General features: G+C 37.9%; 1 protein-coding gene across 1 annotated transcript; it reads left to right on the top strand.

Moving 5' to 3' along the window:
* Positions 1–2,569: 2,569 nt before the first annotated feature.
* Positions 2,570–3,136, top strand: LOC308643427 (testis-expressed protein 38-like; the record flags this gene model as incomplete). Its single annotated transcript, XM_081283276.1, has 1 exon — positions 2,570–3,136. One exon carries the CDS (start codon positions 2,570–2,572, stop codon positions 3,134–3,136), a length of 567 nt encoding a protein of 188 aa, XP_081139402.1.
* Positions 3,137–21,083: the final 17,947 nt, after the last annotated feature.

Here is a 21,083-nt window from a genome sequence, read left to right as displayed (position 1 = left end):
CAGAGTACTTCATGGCTCAGGTTGGCACAGAGAGTAAGGCTGTTTTCATATGGAAGAATGGAAGGAATATAACCAGACAAGATTTCCAACCAGCAAGCAGAAGAAACTGCAGGACGGGATGAAGGTCAAGCTCTGCACATTAAGCAAAATGTTTCAGGGACTGAGCTCTGGGTCTAAAATAGATACAAGTCAACTGGTTTTGATTTCTTAATTTTAGCAATAATTTTACATAAATATATATGTAGATATATGTACACATATATAGATATAGATACATAAATATACATATAAATATATGTAGACATATACATATGTATATGTATTATATATTTTATATTATACATATATTATATGCAAACATATATATGCACATCTCAACTAATAGTATAGATGTATAAAATAAGTAAAACTGCTATTAAAATTTTTTCAGAGAGAAAATTATTTCTCAATTTTTAGTTGATTTAGGCTTCCTACATTGTTTATTCAATAACTGAATACTGGGGTCCATCCCTAATATCAAAATCTTACGTAAATATAATGTATATGTATACACACAAATCCACACATATTTTCTGTTAGATGGATATATCCCATTTGTTTATCAATATACCAGTTGATAGACAGAAGTTTAATTGTTTTGCAAGCAAAGGAAAAACACAGGGGACTCTTATACCAGAGGCTGTGATTCTACACCTCAGGGGGAACAGAGGGTTTTTAATGATGTGATTTCAGGTGTGTCTGGTCCTACTTCACTTGCTAATCTGAGATATAATCATTTTTAAAATCTTCTGGTGCCATCCCCAACTCTGAATTTCTTCACTCCTGTGGTGGATGTGTGCTCAAGGACAGATATCTGGACAAAAAGTAATCCTGTTTCCCCCCAGATTATGTACAGGGAGACGAAGATGAAATTTTAAAAATGTCGATTTTAAAATAAGCTTCAGTGGCAGAGCATCATGCTGGGGTTTTTCATGTTAAGTTTTTATTTTAATTTATACTTAACTGAACTTTATTTGTCCATGGTGGGTGGGTAGTATTGTTTAAAAGGGCATCAATTTTATACCAGTTCATATAGAGCAACTTTCTAAAAATCATACATTAAATCTGTAGAACATTATATTTTCCACTTTATACAAACTTATAGTTGTTGAAATCACTTTTATTCCTGCCACTGGAACCCATTTGCTTCAAATTCATCTGCTTCAGAGTTCTAGAAATTTGGAAATCAACTGAAAGGACTCTTTGTCTCAGAGTTGGGGAGTTGACCACCTGGGAGGTTAAGGAGGTGTGGAAAACAGTATATGATGGATGGGGAGGGAGATAAAGCTAGAAAGAGAAACAGGATCACATATGGGGGAGCTCCCATGGGACCTGATGATGCCCAAAAAACACTTGAAGAAACAAAAGAGAGATGGTAGGAGCAAAAGTAGGGCTCTTCTGAGCCCTTTTGTTCCCTTACAACTAGGTAAGACACTTCTTGAGGGTAGGGATGCCCAATGCTCACTGTCCTCCCTGCCCCACTCCCCACTGGAAAATGGCTCCCTAACAACTGAAAACACAAGTAGAAGCTGTTGAGGGTGTAAGGGCCCTTTCCTGGGGGCTGCTCTGTGAGTTCATCACACAAAGTTGGGAACAGACAATTCTATGGTGGACCAGTATTTCATGGAAAACAACATGCTCATGAGATGTCACATGATGGAGTCCCTTATTCCATCAACTGCCAACCACTCTACAAGCACCAGCCCAAGAATTCCTGATGCTCAGAACCTGGTGACCTCATCTTTAGAGAACAATGGGACTGGGGCCTTCTAGGGACTCCCATTGGTGGGCAGAGTAGTGGGTGAGTTCACTCTTTCCAGAGCCATAGTCCTGGTAACCAGAGTGAAACTTACGGATTCACAAAAGGAGGACATGGGCCTTCCAGGCAGTAAGTAAACCCAGACCTTTGAGTGTGGGGGACAAACTTTCAGGGAAGACCCTTTGCATGAATGGGGGTGGTGGCTGCTGGAATGGAGTGCTATTTAATTAAGAGACAGACTCCTCTAGGAAACTAAGGACTCCTCGAAGGCAGAGACCATGTTCTGCCCAAGCAGAAAAGATACACTTGAGGTCCTTGCCCTTAGTGAGGCTTCTGGGTCTGAATGACTGCATGGGTCCCAGACTGGGAGCCAGAAAGCCTGTCTTGAGTCTGGGCAGGTCTGGCCCCTCTACACCTAGTGTTCCTTATCTGTAAAAGGCTAATGGGGTCGCTTACATGCCTTGCAAATATAGTTTGACTGAATCAGGAAATTATTAGGCATGTCTTTGAGAAGGGTGGGAGGGAATGAGAGGATGAATGAGCCAAATCCAGGAGAGGAATGAGAAACAGTTCAGGTCCCAAGCTAGAGCTGTCAGTCAGCTTGCCTCTTTTCTTTTCTTTTTTTTTTTTTTTTTAACTGCCTCAGCATGGGTCCCGTGGTACTTCGGATTGTTGGGGCTCTGCACCATAATAACTGGTGGCTGCATCCTCTTACTCCACTGGCGGAAGAATGTGCAGAGAAGACAGCGTGCCCAGCAGTGGGTGGAGGTGATGAGAGCTGCCACCTTCAGTTATAGCCCACTGCTGTACTGGGTCAACAAACGCCGCAGACATGGCATGACTGCTGCCATCAGAATAGACCCTCCCCAGGCTATTGACAATACTAACATTCAACTCCAAATTCCGGATCTTCCATCAGAGCCGCACCCCCGTGAAGACAGGCATCATGCCTTCAGAGGCGGAAGCCCCAAGGAGGAAGCCTCTGTTCCCCTGCAGCCTGCTCTGGTGGTCCCACAGCAGCCCTCACCTAAGGGGATGCCAGAGCGCCAGACCCCATCGCCAGGCAGAAGCCCCAAGGAGGAAGCCCCTGTTCCCCTCCAACCTGCTCTGGTGGTCCCACAGCAGCCCTCACCTAAGGGGATGACAGAGTGCCAGACCCCATCACCCTTCCCGATTTTCTTTCCAGAGATCCCCTCTTTCCCTCCCCTCCACACCCTGAACTTTCCTCCCATGCTGTCCCACTCTGCCTCCTACCCCTTTCTCAGGGCTCCTAAAAGGCAGGTCCACTTTTATTCCCTTCCCGCACTGGCCCAAGGGGTGAACTTACCCAATGTGTAAACTTTTACTTCAGTGTCGAAGCCTCCTGTCACTGAAAGTGAGAGATTCAGGGGCCAGGTATTATAACCCATATAGATGTTACATAGTAAAGTTTTTTCAAAAGTCAGAGTCATTTGTGTCTCATTTGCCAGTAGGAAAGCAATGTCCTTCCCCTGTGTGATGGTGCACAAGTCTCACCAATACAATGAGAACTGGAGGCTGGCTCTGAAGAGACACATTGAGCCAATACTTGTGGATGAGCTCAATTCCCTCCATCAAGTATTCAATGTGTTCAAGACCCTGGGCTAGGTCCCCAAAGGCACTGCTCTTCTGCAGGATGGGAAGTAAAATTGCCACAAGAGTAACAATTGCCAATGGCACAGGGCTACGGCAGTCCACAGTGGCTATGCCACTGGCCAAGCAAGTCATCATGAGGTCAGTGAACCACACCACACTACGTGCTGACTGGGTGATATCTATGATGTGTCGATTCTTAGCTGGTTGTTTCTCTACATTATTTCCTACAGAACAACACTGCAAAGTGGTTATTATGATTTTTCTTTTACTGATGAGGAGACAGGTTCCAAGGTTTCTTTTTTGTTATTTTCTCTGAGCCTCTTCTCCCATTTACATCTGCCTGGCATTACAGTTCCTGGTCTTTCCACCCCATGGTATCCCTTCCCTAATCACGTCTTCTTAAAACATCCTTGATGAATGAATGCTTCACTGTGTGTAGAGTGTCATCAGCTTGGTCTACAGATTTGCTTACTGGAAGGGCTGGTGGTAACCGCCTAATATTATATGCAGTAACACATCCAAAGCGTGTATCTTAAGATATCTATGGCTGCACAAAAGTTGAGTCCCCTGTCATTCTTCTACATGGGAATATTAATAATTTTTATACTTTCTGGATAAGGTCCAAAAAGGAGACACAAAGATAATTATGAGATATTTGCCCCAGTTTAAAGATAAGAAAACCTGATTCTGTCCCAAAAATTTTTCCCATTTACTCTAAAAATGAGCAAAACCACTTACCATATTTCATCTAAACTTTAAATGTACATGGCCCTGAGATAAGTGCCTGGTTTTGCCTATTTTGCAGTGTGTGGTGTGTGTGATTGTGATTCTCAGAAGTTAGTAAACATGTAGCCAATTTTTTTCTTCCCCCCACTCCCCGTGTGTGGGCTGAAGGGCTTAGATCCAGCAACTGCAAAGAAAGCCTGATTCCTATCTATATGGCCTCTAGCAATATATTTTAAGCCATTTTCATTTTTTAAAGTTAAGTGGAACCATTTCTTCCTTGTGTAAACATGATCTTATATTGTATCTAAAAATACAAAACAGGACTACGCAGATCTTCTCTGGAAGAACAAGGGCAGAGGTTCACTTCTCCCTCACCTTGCCCCCTGGTCACCTTGCCCCCTTCAACTCTGCAGAGACCTAAAGCCCCTGACATATAGTCTTCACTGCTTCACACCCAAGACTCTAATTCTGAAGGTAGATTCTAGGACATTAATTTGTGCCAATGATCAGTTAGCCCCTGCTTTCAAAGGAGGAGAGAAGCCATAAACATAAATCAAAGAAGATTTTTCTTTTTCTAAAGAATCAAGGGATGGGGGAAGGCTTTGCAACACACAGTGACAAAAAACATGTTTTATTCAGATAAATTAAAATGGCTATCACTGATATGAAATGAAGCTCAAACTGAGTTATAAAAACCTTGAATTCACCCCCTAAACTGAACCAAAATTGCTTATATGTGACCAAAATAGCTGCACTAGAACAAAAGTAGATTTGCATTACTTCATATGAGAATACAAGTTAGGTTAGGTTCATATAATAAAAAATACACTCTGTAAAATCTCAGGATATCCAAAAAAGTTGGTTCTTTGAAAAGAAATAAAATTGATAAACTGAAGGAGAGAGAAAACTCAAATTACTAACATCCATGATAAAAAAGGAAATATAACAACAGACACTACAGAAATACAGAAGATAATTAGAAATTATTTTGAAAATTTGTACTCTAATAAAATAGAAAATATTAAGGCCTTCACAAATTTCTAGAGGCATATGATATGACCAATCTAAATCAGGATGATAAACACAATTTAAACAGGTCTATTTCAAGCAAGGAAATAGAGGACACCATCAGAAGCCTTCTAAACAAGAAAAGCCCAAGACCAGATGGATACACAGCTAAGTTCTACAAGAACTTTAAAGAAGAACTAACACCAATACCCCTCAAACTATTTCATGAAATAGGAAAAGAGGGAACACTTCCTGACACATTCAGTGAGGCCAATATCACCCTGATTCCAAAACCAGACAAAGACACATCAAAGAAAGAAAACTTCAGATCAATATCTCTAATGAATATGGATGCAAAAATTCTCAATAAAATTCTGGCAAATCAAATACAAATACAATAAAAAAAAATACAGTGCACCAGGATCAAGTCGGATTCATTCTACTTGATCCAAGGGATGCAAATTTGGTTCAACATATGGAAATCAATAAATGTAATTCATCACATCAATAGACTTAAAATTAAAAATCATATTATCATCTCAATAGATGCAGAGAAAGCACTTGACAAAATGTGCCCCCTCATGTTCAAAACGCTAGAAAATTAGGGTTATCATGAACATACCTCAACATTGCAAAGGCTATCTATGCTAAGCGCCAGACCAATATCATTCTAAACAGGGAAAAAATTGGAACAAGACAGGGATGCCCTCTTTCACTACCCTCTATTTCACATAGTTCTTGAAATTAGCCAGAGCAATTAGACGAATAGAATTAAAGCGATGCAGATAGGAAAATAAGAACTCAAATTATCACTATTTGCAGATGATATGATTCTATATCTAGAAGACCCCAAACATTCCACCAGAAATCTTCTAGAACTAATAAATTAATTCAGAAAAGTAGCTGAATATAAAATCAACACCCTTAAATCAAAGGCACTTCTGTACATCAGTGACAAATCCTCAGAAAAAGAAACTAAGAAAAATCACCCCCATTTACAATAGCCTAAAAAAAAAAACCTTGGGAATCAACTGAATGAAAGAGGTGAAAGACTTCTATAATGAAAACTACAGTAGGCTAAAGAAAAAAAGAAGACCTTAGAAGATGGAAAGATCTATCTTGTTCTTGGATGGGAAGAATTAATAGTCAAAATGACCATACTTCCAAAAGCACTAAACAGATTCAATGTAATCCCAATGATATTCCTCATAGAAATAGAAAATACAGTCATGAAATTAATCTGGAAAAGTAAGAGACCCAGAATAGCCAAAGCAATCCTTAGCAACAAGAGTGAAGCTGGTGGCATTACTATTCCAGACCTTAAAATATACTACAGAGCAATAGTAACAAAAACAGCATGGTATTGGCACCAAAATAGACCTATAGACCAATGGTACAGTATAGAGGACTCGGAGACTAACCCACATAATTGCAGTTATCTTATATTAGAGAAAGGCACCAAAAATGTACATCAGAGAAAAGATAGCCTCTTCAAAAAATGATGTTATGAAAACTAGAAATCCATATGTAATAAAATGAATTTAAACCTCTATCTCTAACCATGACAAAACTCAACTCAGAGTAGATCAAGGACCTAGGAATTAAACCAGAGACCTTCAGCCTAATGGAAGAAAAAGTAGGCCCAAATCTCTATCATGTAGGATTAGGTCCCAACTTCCTTAATAAGAGTCCTAAAGTGCAAGAATTAAAACCAAGAATCAACAAATGGGATGGATTCAAACTAAAAATCTTCTTCTCAGCAAAAGAAACAATCAGTAACGTGAATAGAGAGCCTCCAGAATGGAACCAAATCTTTTATCACAAGCACATCAGATAGAGTGCTATCTGCAGGATACATAAAGCACTGAAAAACCTTAACACCAAAGAAACAAATAACCCAATCAATAAATGGGCCAAGGAACTGAACAGAAACTTCTCAAAAGAGAATATACAATCAATCAACAAATATATGGAAAAGTGTTCAACATCTCTAGCAATTAGAGAAATGCAAATCAAAACTATTCTACCATACCATCTCACTCCATCAAAATGGCAGCTATCAAGAATACAAACAGCAATGAGTGTTGGCATTGATATGGGGGGAAAGGCACACTCATATACTGCTGGTGGGACTGCAAATTGGTGCAGCCAGTCTGGAAAGCAGTATAAAGATTCATTGAAAAACTTGGAATGGAACCACCATTTGACTCATCTATCCCACTCCTCAGTTTATACTCAAAGGACTTAAAAACAGCATACTACAGGGATATCAATATTTTTAGTGGCACAATTCACAATAAATTGTGGAAATAACACAGATGCCCTTAGGTAGATAAATGGATAGGGAAACTTTGTATACACACACACACACACACACACACACACACACATAAATACATACATACGTGCACAATGAAACATTACTCAGCATTAAAAGAGAATAAAATCATAACATTTGCAGGTAAATGGACTAAGTTGGAGAATATAATGCTAAGTTAAGTAAGCCAATCCCCAAAAACCAAAGGCCGAATGTTTTCTTTGATATGAGGATAATGACTCATAATGGCGATGGCGGGAAGCATGGGAGGAGTGGAGGAACTTTAGATAGGGCAAAGGGAAAGGAGGGGAAGAGGGGGCAAGGGGGTAGGAATGATGGTGAAATGAATTAGACATTATTACCCTAAGTATATGTATGAGACACAAATGATGCTAAAATAATTTGTGTACAATCAGTGACTTGAAAAACTGTGCTCTATATGTGTAATAAGAAATGAATTACATTCTGCCATTATGTATAACAAATTAGAATAAATAATTTAATAAAGAAAAATAAATAAATAAATTTTTGAAAAAGAATGATGTAGGGTTTTTGTAGATGTGCTTTCCAGGTTGAGAAAGTTACCTCTGTTCCTCGTTTACTAATAAATTTTGGCAAATGTTTTTTCTGCATCTATTGATGTGATTGTACTGATGTTCATCTTTACCCTGTGGATGTGGTGGATTACACAGGTTGATTTTCAAAGGTTGAAACAGGCCTTATATACCTGGGATAAATCCCACTTGGCCTTGGTGTATTAGTCTGTTTATACATTGTTGGATTCAAATCACTCATATTTTCTTGAGGACTTTTACTGGTTCTTTTTTAGTTATAAATAAAATTCATTTTGATAAAATTATAAAAGCATGGAATGTATGTTATTCTAATTCACTCCCTCATACCTTCCCTTCACCTCCCAATGCCCCACCCACTGCTCCCTTCTCTCTGCTGATTTTTTTCTACTATTTTTACATTTATGTTCATAAAAGATATTGGTCTATGTTTCCTGGAGTGTCTTCCCTTTGCTTCTGTCTTCTGACAGAGATTATAGAGTATTAAGCATAATTTCTTAAATTTGGGGTAGTATTCACTAGTATTGCCATCTCAGCTGGTACTTTCTCTTTTGGAATGTTATTAATTCAGTTTTTAATATTTTTAACCTATTTGATTGACTATTTCCTTTTGTAGGAGTTTTCACAAATTTTATCTTTAAAGGAATTGGTCCATTTCATAAAGAGTATCAAGTTTGTGGGTAAAGATTTGTTCATAGTATTTCTTTTTATCTTTTTACTATTCATGATGTTTTTAGTAATGCCGCCTCCTTTATTCTGACTTTAGCAATGTCTATCCTCTCTATTTTTTCTTAGCATGACTAGAATCTTGTAAATTTTATGGATCATTTCAAAGAACCAATTTTTGGTTTTGTTGATTTTTTTCAATGTATTTTCTGTCTTCAATTTCTCTGATTTCTGTTCTAGTTTTTATTATTTCTTTTTGGGGGGAGGTTTAGTTTAGTCTTCTTTTTCTAGTCTTTTAGGAAGGAAGGTTAGATCTTTCTTCTTTTCTAATGCATGCATTCAATGTTATAAATTTCTATTTAAACACTGCTTTATGGCATCCCACAAATTTAATAAGTTGAGTTTTCATTTTCATTTAGCTCAAAATATCTTTTCACCTTTGAACTTCTTCTTTCTTATAACTTGTGGTATTTAGAAATGCATTGTTTAGTCTGCAAGAATTTTAAATGGTATTGTGTTTTAATTTCCAATTCTACTTGTTTATTGTTACATGTAGGAAATTGATGAACTTCTATATACTGACCTTGTATCTTGCCACGTTGCTGCAATTGCTTATTAATTCTAGGGGTTTCTTTTTATCAATTATTTCAGATTTTATACAAATATGATCATATCATTGTCACCCAAAACCAATTTACTTCTTAGAAGCTCCTAAAATATTCACACTGTATTGTGGTCAGATGTCATCAAGAGTCTCTTCCTCACTTATAAAGATAGGCATCACCCTACCCCTAACACAGCTAACCCCCAGTGATTACTTAACGTAGAGCAAGTCAAGAATGGACACTGTGCAGCCTGCATGCCACCACAATCTTCTCTGCCCCGACACCAAATTAGACATCAGAAATCTCAGAACTTCAATCACCAAGAACAATAGGATCCTCAAGTCCTTCTCAGCACAGGGTTCCAGGCAGCACTATCATAATATTAAACAAATATATTGCCCTATGTTAAGATCCTATTCTCACCCAAATGGTTCTTTGGAAAAAAAAATTAAATGAGCTGTAACTTAGGTAGAGATAACTTGGTTTTGAATTATCAGGATGAAGAGAGAGATAACGTTTCCATTGAATTTCAAGTTTTAGTGTAGAATGAATAAGGATAGAATGTGGATATTAATTACATTTAAGAGAAAAGCAAGAAAATACACAATAGGGAAAATGGTTAGAAAAAGGTAAGCTCAGAGGAGGTATGGAAGTTATAGTTTAAATTGTATTCCCCCAAAAGATGTTGAAGTCTAATCTTCAGTATCTGCAAATATGACCCCTTTTGGAAATATGATCTTGTAGATAATTAAGTTAAAATAAGATCATTAAAGTGGACTGTGATCCAATATGGCAGGAATCCTATTTCAAAAGGGGGAATTTGGACACAGAGGCATTCACAGAGGGAAGATGATGTAAAGACACAGGTGGGGGATGGGTGGAATGATAGCAACCTTTAAGCCAAGGAAGGTCTGAAGCTACCAGAAGCTGGAAGAGGCAAAGAAAGACTCTTCTCCTATTGATGTCAAAGGTGGCAGTACTGTCAACACCTTGCTTTCAGATTTCTAGTTTTTAGAACTATAAGATAATAATAAATTTTTGTTTTTCCAAATTACCCAGTTTTGTGCTATGTTGTTGCTGCAGCCCTAGGAAACTAATACAGAAATTGATGTATAAGCCAGAGAATGCAAACTCACAGGTCAGCAGGATTCTGGCTGATTAAAATATGAATGATGAGAGTGTATTGAGAGGTGGATGGCCACAGAACTTCAGTCTCAGACCTGAAGTAACAGAAGAAAGATAAAGAGTTCCTGTAGGGATGAGCATGGGCTAAAGAAAAGGTCACTATTCAGAGTCAGCCAGTGGTTGATATATGAGAAGCTCAAAAATTAATATTTCTTTGCGATTTTTTTGCTAAAATATAGTATAAATTTAAAAATTGGAAATACCAGAACCACATGGCTTAAGCCAGCAAAAGAACCTACGTATGAGCTTGATAAAACTTATGGACTGGATTTTTGCCTTATGGAAAAAAGTGCTTTGTTTGGTTAGAGCACTCTATTCGGGTCTCTTATATGCAGCCAAACTTAATCCTAGCTGATATCATCTCTTTGTTGAAGTTCAGTCTTTAAAGTTAGAAACCATTATCCTACTGGCTGACTCATGTGAGAAAGAGATTGTGGTTTTGAGTAAGAAAGATGTGGATTCCCTCCTCTGACACAAGGGAGTATTCCTTGAAGTAGAAAATCTAAAACTCCCTGGCATAGCATTCAGAGTGTGTATAAAGCTTTGGTCATCTTCTGGATATATTGGTATCATCTCTTACCTGTACATTTCTAAAATCAAAGTAGCACTTTTCTTTCCACACACTAAAAATATGATCAGCTGCATGGCAGAGCACTATGCTAAGCAGGTGTGAATTCAGACTTTAAGGAACAAGCTATGAAACTGACTCTCCACCATTCTTCTCTGCTTTATATTTGCCTCCTAAACCAGAGAAGCTATATTCTATTTCTACAAAAGTCATTTGATTTGTGGTTTCTATTTACTCATGTGCACAAAAAAAGTAGGATCAGTATTGGCAGCTAGTCTTACTGCTGTCTAGCTAAACAAATGTGACATGTCTCTTAATCCTCGTCTTGGCCATTGCAGATGGCCTGGGAGTTCCCTGGGTACTAGAGGAACAAGAAGATATCCCATCATAACTGCTGGATTTCAGGCATTAGCTGAGTGACCTCATAGTTGGTGGCAGTGCCTTCCAAATGTCTTACAACTTATTCTGAGTTGGAATGAGTCAAAGAACCTTGAGAGCTAGATTTCTTGCTGTTAGTGACATTCAGGTCTCCAGGAAGAGGGGTTAGTGAAGGTTGAATGTAGGAATTGGCATTCCCCTTGCAATAAGAAAGATTTTGAATGAGATGAAGGCAGAGGTTTGGGTTTAATAAAAGCCTGCCATTGATCCAACAAAAAACAGAATTAAGTGAAATAAGTTACTGAATATGATCCCCCAGGTTGTCTTCATATGGCACTGAAGGACACTTTTTCAAAAAATGCTTTGGTGGTGAGGCATGCCATAAAGCCATCTATGCTGGCCAACCTTCCTCCTGTAAACAAGTGAGAGATATGCATGATTGGAAATACATTGATACATGCCAGACACTAAACCAACCTCTGTGTCATTCCTCCAGTTTGAAACTCTTGAAAATAAAGATGTGGAGCGTAATAAAGCTGAAATGCCTCCATATTTGAAGCTGTGATTTTTCTGATGTCTGAGGATTTATCATTCTTCCATTGCTAAATACCTGCTACGTATCACATTTTGTGCTAAAAAAAAATTTTACATATGCTATTTCTCATATTCAAAAAACTTTGAAAGAGCTTGTTTATTTTCCATCTTTTCAAGATGATAAAAATAAAACCAAAAGGTTTAGTACCTATTTTAGTTGTTTTCTGTTGTTTCAAGGAAATGCCACATATTGGGTAATTATAAAGTACAGTGTGTTTAGCTCATGTTTCTATGTGATGGGACATCCAAGACCATGGCATCTTGATGCAGTGTCCAAGAGCATGACATCTAGTGAGAATCTTTGGTGCATCATAACATGATGGAGGGTATCACAGAGTAAGACAGAGTAAGTGTGCCAGGGAGAGTCCTCTTTTCCTCTTTTTGTAAAACCACTAATGCCATGATGAAGGCTCCACCTCTATAACCTAATCTAACCCTAATTATCTCCCTACAACCCCACCTCCAAATGCCATCAACATTATCCACTGCTCATACAAACTATCTTTTCCAGGAGTGAAAAGACAAATGAGTCACAGTCTCTGCCCATAAGGAGCTCAGAGTCAAGAAAGTTGAGGAATCACAGGATACTAGGAGAATACAACATCCCTGGAATGGGGACCAATTTTGGAGAAAATTTCATGGCATTAATTCCATGGAGGAAAATTCATTTATTATCAGTCACTCACTTTATTTCACATTTCTTCATTTGATTGTCATTTGAATCATGATTTTTTTAATAACTTTATTTTATGTGGTGCTGAGGATCGACCTCAGTGTCTCATGTATGCCAGGTAAGCGCTCTGCCTCTGAGCCACAGCCCCAGCTCTTGAGTCATGATTTTTTAACAATCCTTTTGATGTTGTTAATAAGAAGGAACTCAAACACAAGTTTCCAGTTTATCATTTATATGAACCCATCTGAACTTTTAGTGAGGATGCCAAGTATGATGGAATTTCCACGATAGGTGAATTCTCATGAATGCTTCACTGTGTCTCATAGGAATTTGAATCATCTCTGGAATAGAAGTAAGGGAGTATTCTTCTCATTTTTTGTCAAGGTCAAGATGCCAGCTAATGATTTTTAGGTTATCCTTCATAAAGTCCTTATACTTGAAAACACAGTTAAAATACAGTCTTCTGTGTGTATATTCTTACCCTGTACTCTTTCTTCTTCCTGAGTTCAAAGCATTCCATTTACCCTCCTTTGTCCAGCATCTGTGGTTTTGTAAGTTTCTGGAGAACTTAGAAGAAGGATCATTTAGCTTTCCTGATCTTCAGAAATTTCACTAGTAGGTGATAGCTAAAAGCCTGTGAAAGTTAAACAGGGCTCTTAAAAAGTTACTCAAAGTTCAAAGGTTTCCTGGAAGCTCTATAAGCTATATCACTCCAGTTTCTACACACAAAAATGGACCAACAAGAGATCTCTGATGGTATTCTCCAGAGTTCTTTTTCTTTGCTATTTCAATGAGGCCACAATCTCCCATGTGGAGCATCAGCAATACCAAACTACCTATATTTTGTCTTCTACATAGGAAAGAAAATAATTCTTCAGTTCTCGTGCCTTCACCATAGCTAAGAGATGATCAAGCAGTAAGAGACAGAAATTCTAACATTGCATCAGAGAATTAGGACAAATACCCCTTCTTTCTGAACTATTAAATTTTGTCATGATGTCAGACAATGAGGAGAAAGCCACCTTGAAAATTTCCTTCATGTTTGAATCATTGGGCCACATATCATTAGTATTAGACTTTGAACAAATGTTTTATTATTTCTCAAAATGCACAGGTATTACAGGCTGATTGTACTTGCTTTAATTTATTCTGCAGGTTTGAGTCCCTTCCATGAATCTCTGAGTTCATACTGTAAGGAAACAGTGACTGAGACATTTGTATACCTTTCCAAGCTCCAATCACAGAACATGACATAAAATCGACCTTCCCAGGAGATGTGATCTATTGTGACAACAAATGAACACAATGATAGAGAAAGGGCACACACTCTATCTATATTGACACAATGAAGTTTTCAAAATGCATTGGAGAGGAAGAGGTCATTTGCAGAGATGACAGGAAATCCCTTCATACCCTCTTCTCACTGCTCTCATTATTTTCCCCTCTTCTTGTTCACTTCTTCTCTTCACTCCCATCTCAGAGTAATAGGCAACCAGGTTTCTAAGACCAATCTTGCTTACCTGTGAGGTCAACATTATTTCCTCCTACAACCTCCAGGGTATTACTTTCAATCAATTGTTAAGTGAGACCCTCTACAAAGACTAAGTGAGCTGGACAGTGTTATAGATGAAATTGTGTTCCTCGAAACTTTATATGGTGACGCTCTAACATCTAATATGACTATATTTGCTGATAGGGTCATTATTGAGGTAAATAAGATTAAATGAAGTCAAAAGTTTTTGTAGAGAGCACTGAGAAGGGGGTGCAAAGGGATATCCTGTCATCTCTGCAAATGACTTCCTCCTCTCTAATGCATTTTTAAAAATTCATTGTGTCTATATTGAGTGTGCATCTTTTCTCTATCATAGAGTCCATTTGTTGTTACAGTAGATCACATCTCCTAGGAAGGCCAGTTTCCATCTGTAGAATAGGGATAGTCTTCAACCCTGTAGAGCAGTGCTGTTGTAAGACTTAAGTAGAAGAACCAACAAAAACTGTTCATCCTGATGCCTGGATCCCATGCTCTCAGTAAATGTTTATTGCTATCATTTTTGTACATATTGGTATTGTTATAACTGTCTTAGTCAACTTGGACTGATATAACAGAATATTATAAACTGGGTGGCTTAAACAATAGGTACTTATTTCTCAGTTCCAGAGGTGGACAGTCTGAGATCATGGTGTTTGCAGGGTCAGGTTCTGGTAAGGGTCCATCCTGGCTTTCAGGTGGTACCTTCTTGCTATGTCAAATGGTAGAGTGATAGAAACCTCTGGCATCTCTTCTTTTTTTCTCCCCAGTGTTCAGAATCAAGCCTAGGGTCTCTCAAATGTTAGGCAAGCCCTCCACCACTGAGCTACACCCTCCTCAGCCTTCTTCTTCTTATAAGAGCACTGATCTCATTATGGGTTCTACCCCATGACATCATCTAAAGCTAATTACCATCCAAAGGTCCCAGCCACTAAATACCATCCCATTGGGGGTAAAAATGTCAACAGATAAATTTGGAGGAATTTTAACATTCAGTCCATAACACAATCATTATATGCTGCCTTTTAGTTTGTCATAGTGACCTAATAACTCTATTTATCTAACTATCAACCTATTACATAAGTTCTGGGAAGAGTTTGTACATGGTGAAACACAGTCAAAGTAAAGGATTATATATTTGTCCATTGTTCATTCCTATAATGAAATACTTGAGATGGGGCAATATTTTTAAGGAAAAGAGGTTGATCTTGACTCATTTATGGAAGGTGAAGTGCAAAGGGCCTTATCTGATGATGTCATCTGTTGGCAGAGTCCCAGGGAAGTGCAGGGCATCATGTAGCAAGAGAAAAGGAGCACGTGTGTATATATGTGTCTTCTGGGGTGTCTCTCTCTCTCTCTCTCTCTCTCTCTCTCTCTCTCTCTCTCTCTCTCCCTCGCTCTCCCTCTTTCTTTGTTTTCTTGGGTTTGCCTTTCTTTCAAAGGCATGGAGTTAAAATATACAGTCCTCTTGTTGGGCAGGAGGCCTGGGCAGATTGTAGCTCAGAGTTTGATTTCAACCACAAAGGCTACAGATTTTCCTTCAATGCTGCATGAAGTTGCCCATAGCTCCAGTGGTTTGCAGAGCTAAAACCAGAGGAAAACATAGGAATTGGGGCCAAGACCTAGTGAAGTACATGTGTGCCTGATCTTGTCCATGTGGCAAATATCAGCACTGAGAAAAGCCAAGAGACAGTATGTGGGAATTTAAAACACCAATAAAAATGTGGATGACTTTGGCTTTAAGGATGGTAAATCAGCAAAATCAACAACCCATCTTCTGGTGGGGCTCTGGATGACATTCCAGTTGTAGTTGCCAGGTACCTGGAGATGGTCCATGACAGAGCAGCACTCAGAGGCCAGCAACTGTCACTACCTCATCAGCCTCAGCTCTACCAACCTGTGCTGTGATGAGGACTCTCAAGAGTCTCCACTACTGGGTACCACTGAGGGCATTTATCTATTTATTTGCCCTTTTTATGGACCTAACTATCCCCAGCTTCCAAAGAAAGGCTGTCCTTTCCATTATGTCCACTAGACTTTTTATTTTTTATTCAACCAAATTTAAAAAAAAAAAAAGGTGAGAGAGAATCAAAATTGAAATGCTGCACCTACTTTGAAAGCTTTATTAAATCATGTTCACTAAGATTTGTCCTAGGCAGATAGAAGTTCATCTGCATGGGACCTGGCAAGGCAACAGCTCATGGCTGGATTCTAAGGACAGGTGCAGGTCAGTGTTGCTACACCAAAACCAACTTAGTACCACCAATGATCATGTCCATGCAGACTGAAGGTCTTAATTGGTAACACCTGCAACAGAGAGGAAGTCAATATACAGAAGAGGGAAGAGTGGAAAATGAGGGTTCTGAGATCATTTCTTCAGGGTCCATGTGGAAATACAGAATAAACACTTCATGGAGTACAGTGTAAAGAGATTAGCATCACCTAATATTTCCACACCACTCAGTCCTTCCAAATATGAACTTGCCAAGTCCTCATGTCCCCTGGCATTTGCCCCAGAAATGAGACAATTTGTCTACTTTCTTTCACTTAGCATTTTTAGTATAGAATAAATAGCACTGAAAAGATAATAACAATGCAAAGGAAAAAACATTATTTTTACCCCATTCCTCTCCTCCTCCACTTCCTCCACCTTTTCCTCTTCTTCTCTTTCTCCTTTTCCTCCCCATTCCTTCCTTCTCTCTCTGCTCCTCTCTTGTTTTACTTTGTATAGAGCTTTAACACAGTGAAAAAACTAATATTAATGTATCTCAATGAAATTTTATATATAAAAATTTATGTATAAATCCACCCAGTTTAAAATCTAGAACAGCACCCTTGAAAGTTTCCACAAAACTCTTCTGAGTTAATAGCCAAACTCCTCCTCCCTAAAGGTAACCATTTTTCTAACATCTAGCATCATGAGTTAGTTTTTGTCTTTTGTGGAATTATACAATTTGTACATTTTCAATCAATGGAATTATACAATTTGTACATTTTCTTCTTTTTTTCCATCAACATAAAGACAATAAGATTCATCCTGGGGCTGGGGATGTGGCTCAAGCGGTAGCGCGCTCGCCTGGCATGCGTGCGGCCCGGGTTCGATCCTCGGCACCACATACCAACAAAGATGTTGTGTCCGCCGAGAACTAAAAAATAAATATTAAAATTAAAAAAAAAAAGATTCATCCTTACTTTGACATTTATCAGTAACATATACCTCAATGATGCTACCATTACTGATTCATTTGATAAGAACTTGCATTATTTTATAAATAATTTTTAGTAATTTTTCTTGTATATATACATAGGCATGAAATTCCCAGTTCCATCCAAGATACAAATTGGAAGTAATACAAGAATCAGTTTCACTTCTCTGGGGGAATTGCAGAAATTAATGTCACTCTAAAATACTTGAAAGACAGAAAGACCAAAATAAGTATCAGAACCTCATTTACCTCACCAATTAGACCTTCACAGAAATCATGGAGTTCTTTCAGAATGACTGCAGATTATTAAAAACTTAATCAGATGGTGACTCTGGTCAAAGCCACTGTATCAGAAGTATTACAGCTCTCTGCTGGAACATGGTCTGTAAGATCTTGACCCTCTTTATTTTCCACTAAACAACACACAGTTCACTTTCAAAATGAGATGCAATACTGTGCACCATATTTTAATCCTGAAAGGAAAGGCACCTAACTTTAGAAGGGATTTGGGATTTCAGAGACCTTGTATCTCGAATTCTAATATGAGGCATTGACCTATCAATTGACTCAACTAAATGGCCTTCAATCTTGATCAGAAATCAGAAAGATAGAAGCATCTGTCACAAACTCAGTCTGCAGTGGAAGGTGTTCTCAGGAGCCCTATGATACAAAGATACCTGAAGTACTTATGGTTAAAAGAGACTAAGACCACCACCAATCAGCCTGACTTCATAAACAACTGCCAATCAGCCTGAGTTCATTGACATAACAGCAGGCTCCATGCAGCAATAGCAGAATAAACCTTCTCCCCATATTCAGACAAAACATTCACCCTTATTGGCCACAGCTTGTGCCATAAAATAGGTCTCAGCTCTTTTGATTGAAATTTCATAGAATATTTTCCTTTGACTGCCAAGAAATTAAAATACAAATGAAAAACAGAAAGATTTTAAGAATCTTTACTCTGAAAATATTTGGAAATTGAAAGACAGATTTTTAAATAATCAAGGGTCAAAGAAAAATCCATATAGTTAGTTTAAAAACCTTTTCAATGGAAAGTTATTGAAAACACAATATCTAAAAATATCAGGAGTAGAACTAAAGCAGTGCTTGGTGTGAAATTTATAGCATTAAATTTATTGTGATGAGGAAAAAGATGGCTTCAAATTATTGATGTAAACTTCCAACTTAAGCAATTCAAAAAAGAACAAAGCAGAGAAAGGAATTAATAAAGAGAATATCAATAATTAGTTCCATAGAAAATAAACATGCATAATAAGAAATCAATGAAACCAGAACTAGTTGCTAGAAAAAGATTAGTAAAATCAATAAGCCTCTAGCCATATAGATCACAAAGAAAATAAAGGACAGAATACACAAATTATCAATATAAGAAATGAAAAGTTGGGCTGGGGATGTGGTTCAAGCGGTAGCACGCTCGCCTGGCATGCGTGCGGCCCGGGTTCGATCCTCAGCACCACATACCAACAAAGATGTTGTGTCTGCGGAGAACTAAAAAATAAATATTAAAAATTTAAAAAAAAGAAAGAAATGAAAAGTTGAACATTACCATAGATCCTAGAGTCATCAAAATGATAAGAAAATGTTACAAATGACTTTATAAAAATATATTTAACAACTTAGATGAAATTTAAAAATTTCATTGAAAGATAGATACAACAACCAAATATTAACCTAGAAAAACACATAAATTTAATAGCCCTACATCTTTAAAAGAAATTAATGCTGCAATTTGAAGCTTTCCTAGGTAGAGAACTCTAGGTCCATGTGGCTTCAGTGGTAAGATCTGACAAATATTTAATGAAAGAATAATACTAATTTAACATACATTCTTCCATATCAGAGAAGGGAAGGTGCATTTCATCATTCATTTTTGAAGCCAGCATTATTCTAATACCAATCTAATACCAATTGTAAAAATCAATCACTAGAAGCTAATTATACAGAGTAATAAAAGAAATTGTGACATCACCTCACTGAATGCACTGAAATCATTTGAAGACATTCAATACTTAAGCAATAGAGAAACTCCAAGTGATCTGGGAATAAAGGGAATTTTGATAAATTGAGAAACCTAACCTACTAAAAGCCTAGAAGTAAAATCATATTAAGTGAGAAGAACTATATTTGGGCCTTCACATCTGTGGATTCCATATTCATGGTTTGCCAACCAGGATTGGAAAATATTGAGGGAAAAATTGCATCCGGAGAATCATAGCCTTTGGGATAGGAGTCCCCTGTGTTTCTCCTTCACTAGCAAAGCAATAAACCTTCCTTTCCCTTTGTCTCAAAACCATGTCTTCATTATTGGATTGGCATCAGGAATAAAGACTGAGTTTTTGCAACAAATTTGGTACCCTAGATGGGACCTGAGAGTAGCCACTGCTCCAGCTTTCTTGGACAGGCCTGTCTCTCCAAAGAACCCCAAGTCCACCTTGCTAAGGATGCAAGGTGGCTGGTAAACTTGTTAAGAGCCAAATGCAGGAGAGTTGGGCAATAGATTAGTTTTCCTCCACTTCAACTGGAGGAGTTATTCTTGTGAGTAAAAGGAGAGACTGAGGGACCATCCCAGAAGCTGCTGAAGCTCCTTTTGCTTCAGGGAACTCCTCCTGCCTTCTTTCCCTGAATGGTATAGGTTGCTCCATCATAGTCCATTTTGAAAAAAAGAAAATCAATCACTGAACTCCGTAAAGTCACATACCCCTTGGCCATTTGGTAAGTCCCTCAGTGTGCATGCCGGGACCCATGATTCCACACAGCTGGTCCCTCTAAAGAGGGACAGATGTGATGCCACAGGTCTAGGAGTCATAGTTAAGTGGGACTCAAGAACCTAGGGATCCTTCTGATATGTTCTAGGTTCCCATCTGTTTGTGGCCTTGGGTTTGGAAATTCCCTCTGGTTGCCTGTGTTTTTGTTTGTATCTATTATTGCCCCTTTAAAGATACGGTGAATATTGCATGGGTAGTCTCTTGGGGAAAATCTTGAAGGGTCAATTTAAAGGTTCCCATCTGATAGCCATGGTTTTGGGGCTCCTCTATGGTTTTCTCTCTCTGAGTGTTTCCTTTTTGTATAATCTTGCAATTGAAGTTTGTCTGTCAGAGGTAAAGTGAATTGAAGAGCCACTTATAGGTATAACACTGTCTAAGATAATATTTTACTGTAATGATCTGGCTTTTGAATAGTTTTGTGGATTATTATACAATCTTGCATTTGGAGTTGGTCTGCAAAGGTAAAATAAGTGGAAGAAATTTGTATATATATGTCTGTCTGTTTTAAAGGTTCCCATTTAGCCTTGGTTTTGGTGATCCTCTCTCATCTGTGTGTTTTTTTGTTTGTTTGTTTGTTTTTGTTTGTTTGTTTTGTATCTGTTATTGGCCCTTTAAGACATGGGCCTTGTTCTTACTAATAGTCTTTTGAGCAGAGAGATCTTGGCTGAATGGGCCACCTATAGATATAAGCCTGTCTAAGAGAAAGATGGTTTACTGTAACACAATCTGCCCTTTGAATGTTTTTTTCTGAATTATTATACAATCTTGACATTGATATTGGTCTGTCAGGGGTAAAGTACATAAAAGAGATTCTGTATGTACATACATTTATGCAATTACATGATAAGCAGTCTGA

The sequence above is a fragment of the Spermophilus citellus genome (genome assembly GCF_964194105.1).
Source record: "Spermophilus citellus genome assembly, chromosome: 3".
NCBI classification, from domain to species: domain Eukaryota; kingdom Metazoa; phylum Chordata; class Mammalia; order Rodentia; family Sciuridae; genus Spermophilus; species Spermophilus citellus.
This window is presented reverse-complemented; position numbering and strand designations above follow the sequence as displayed.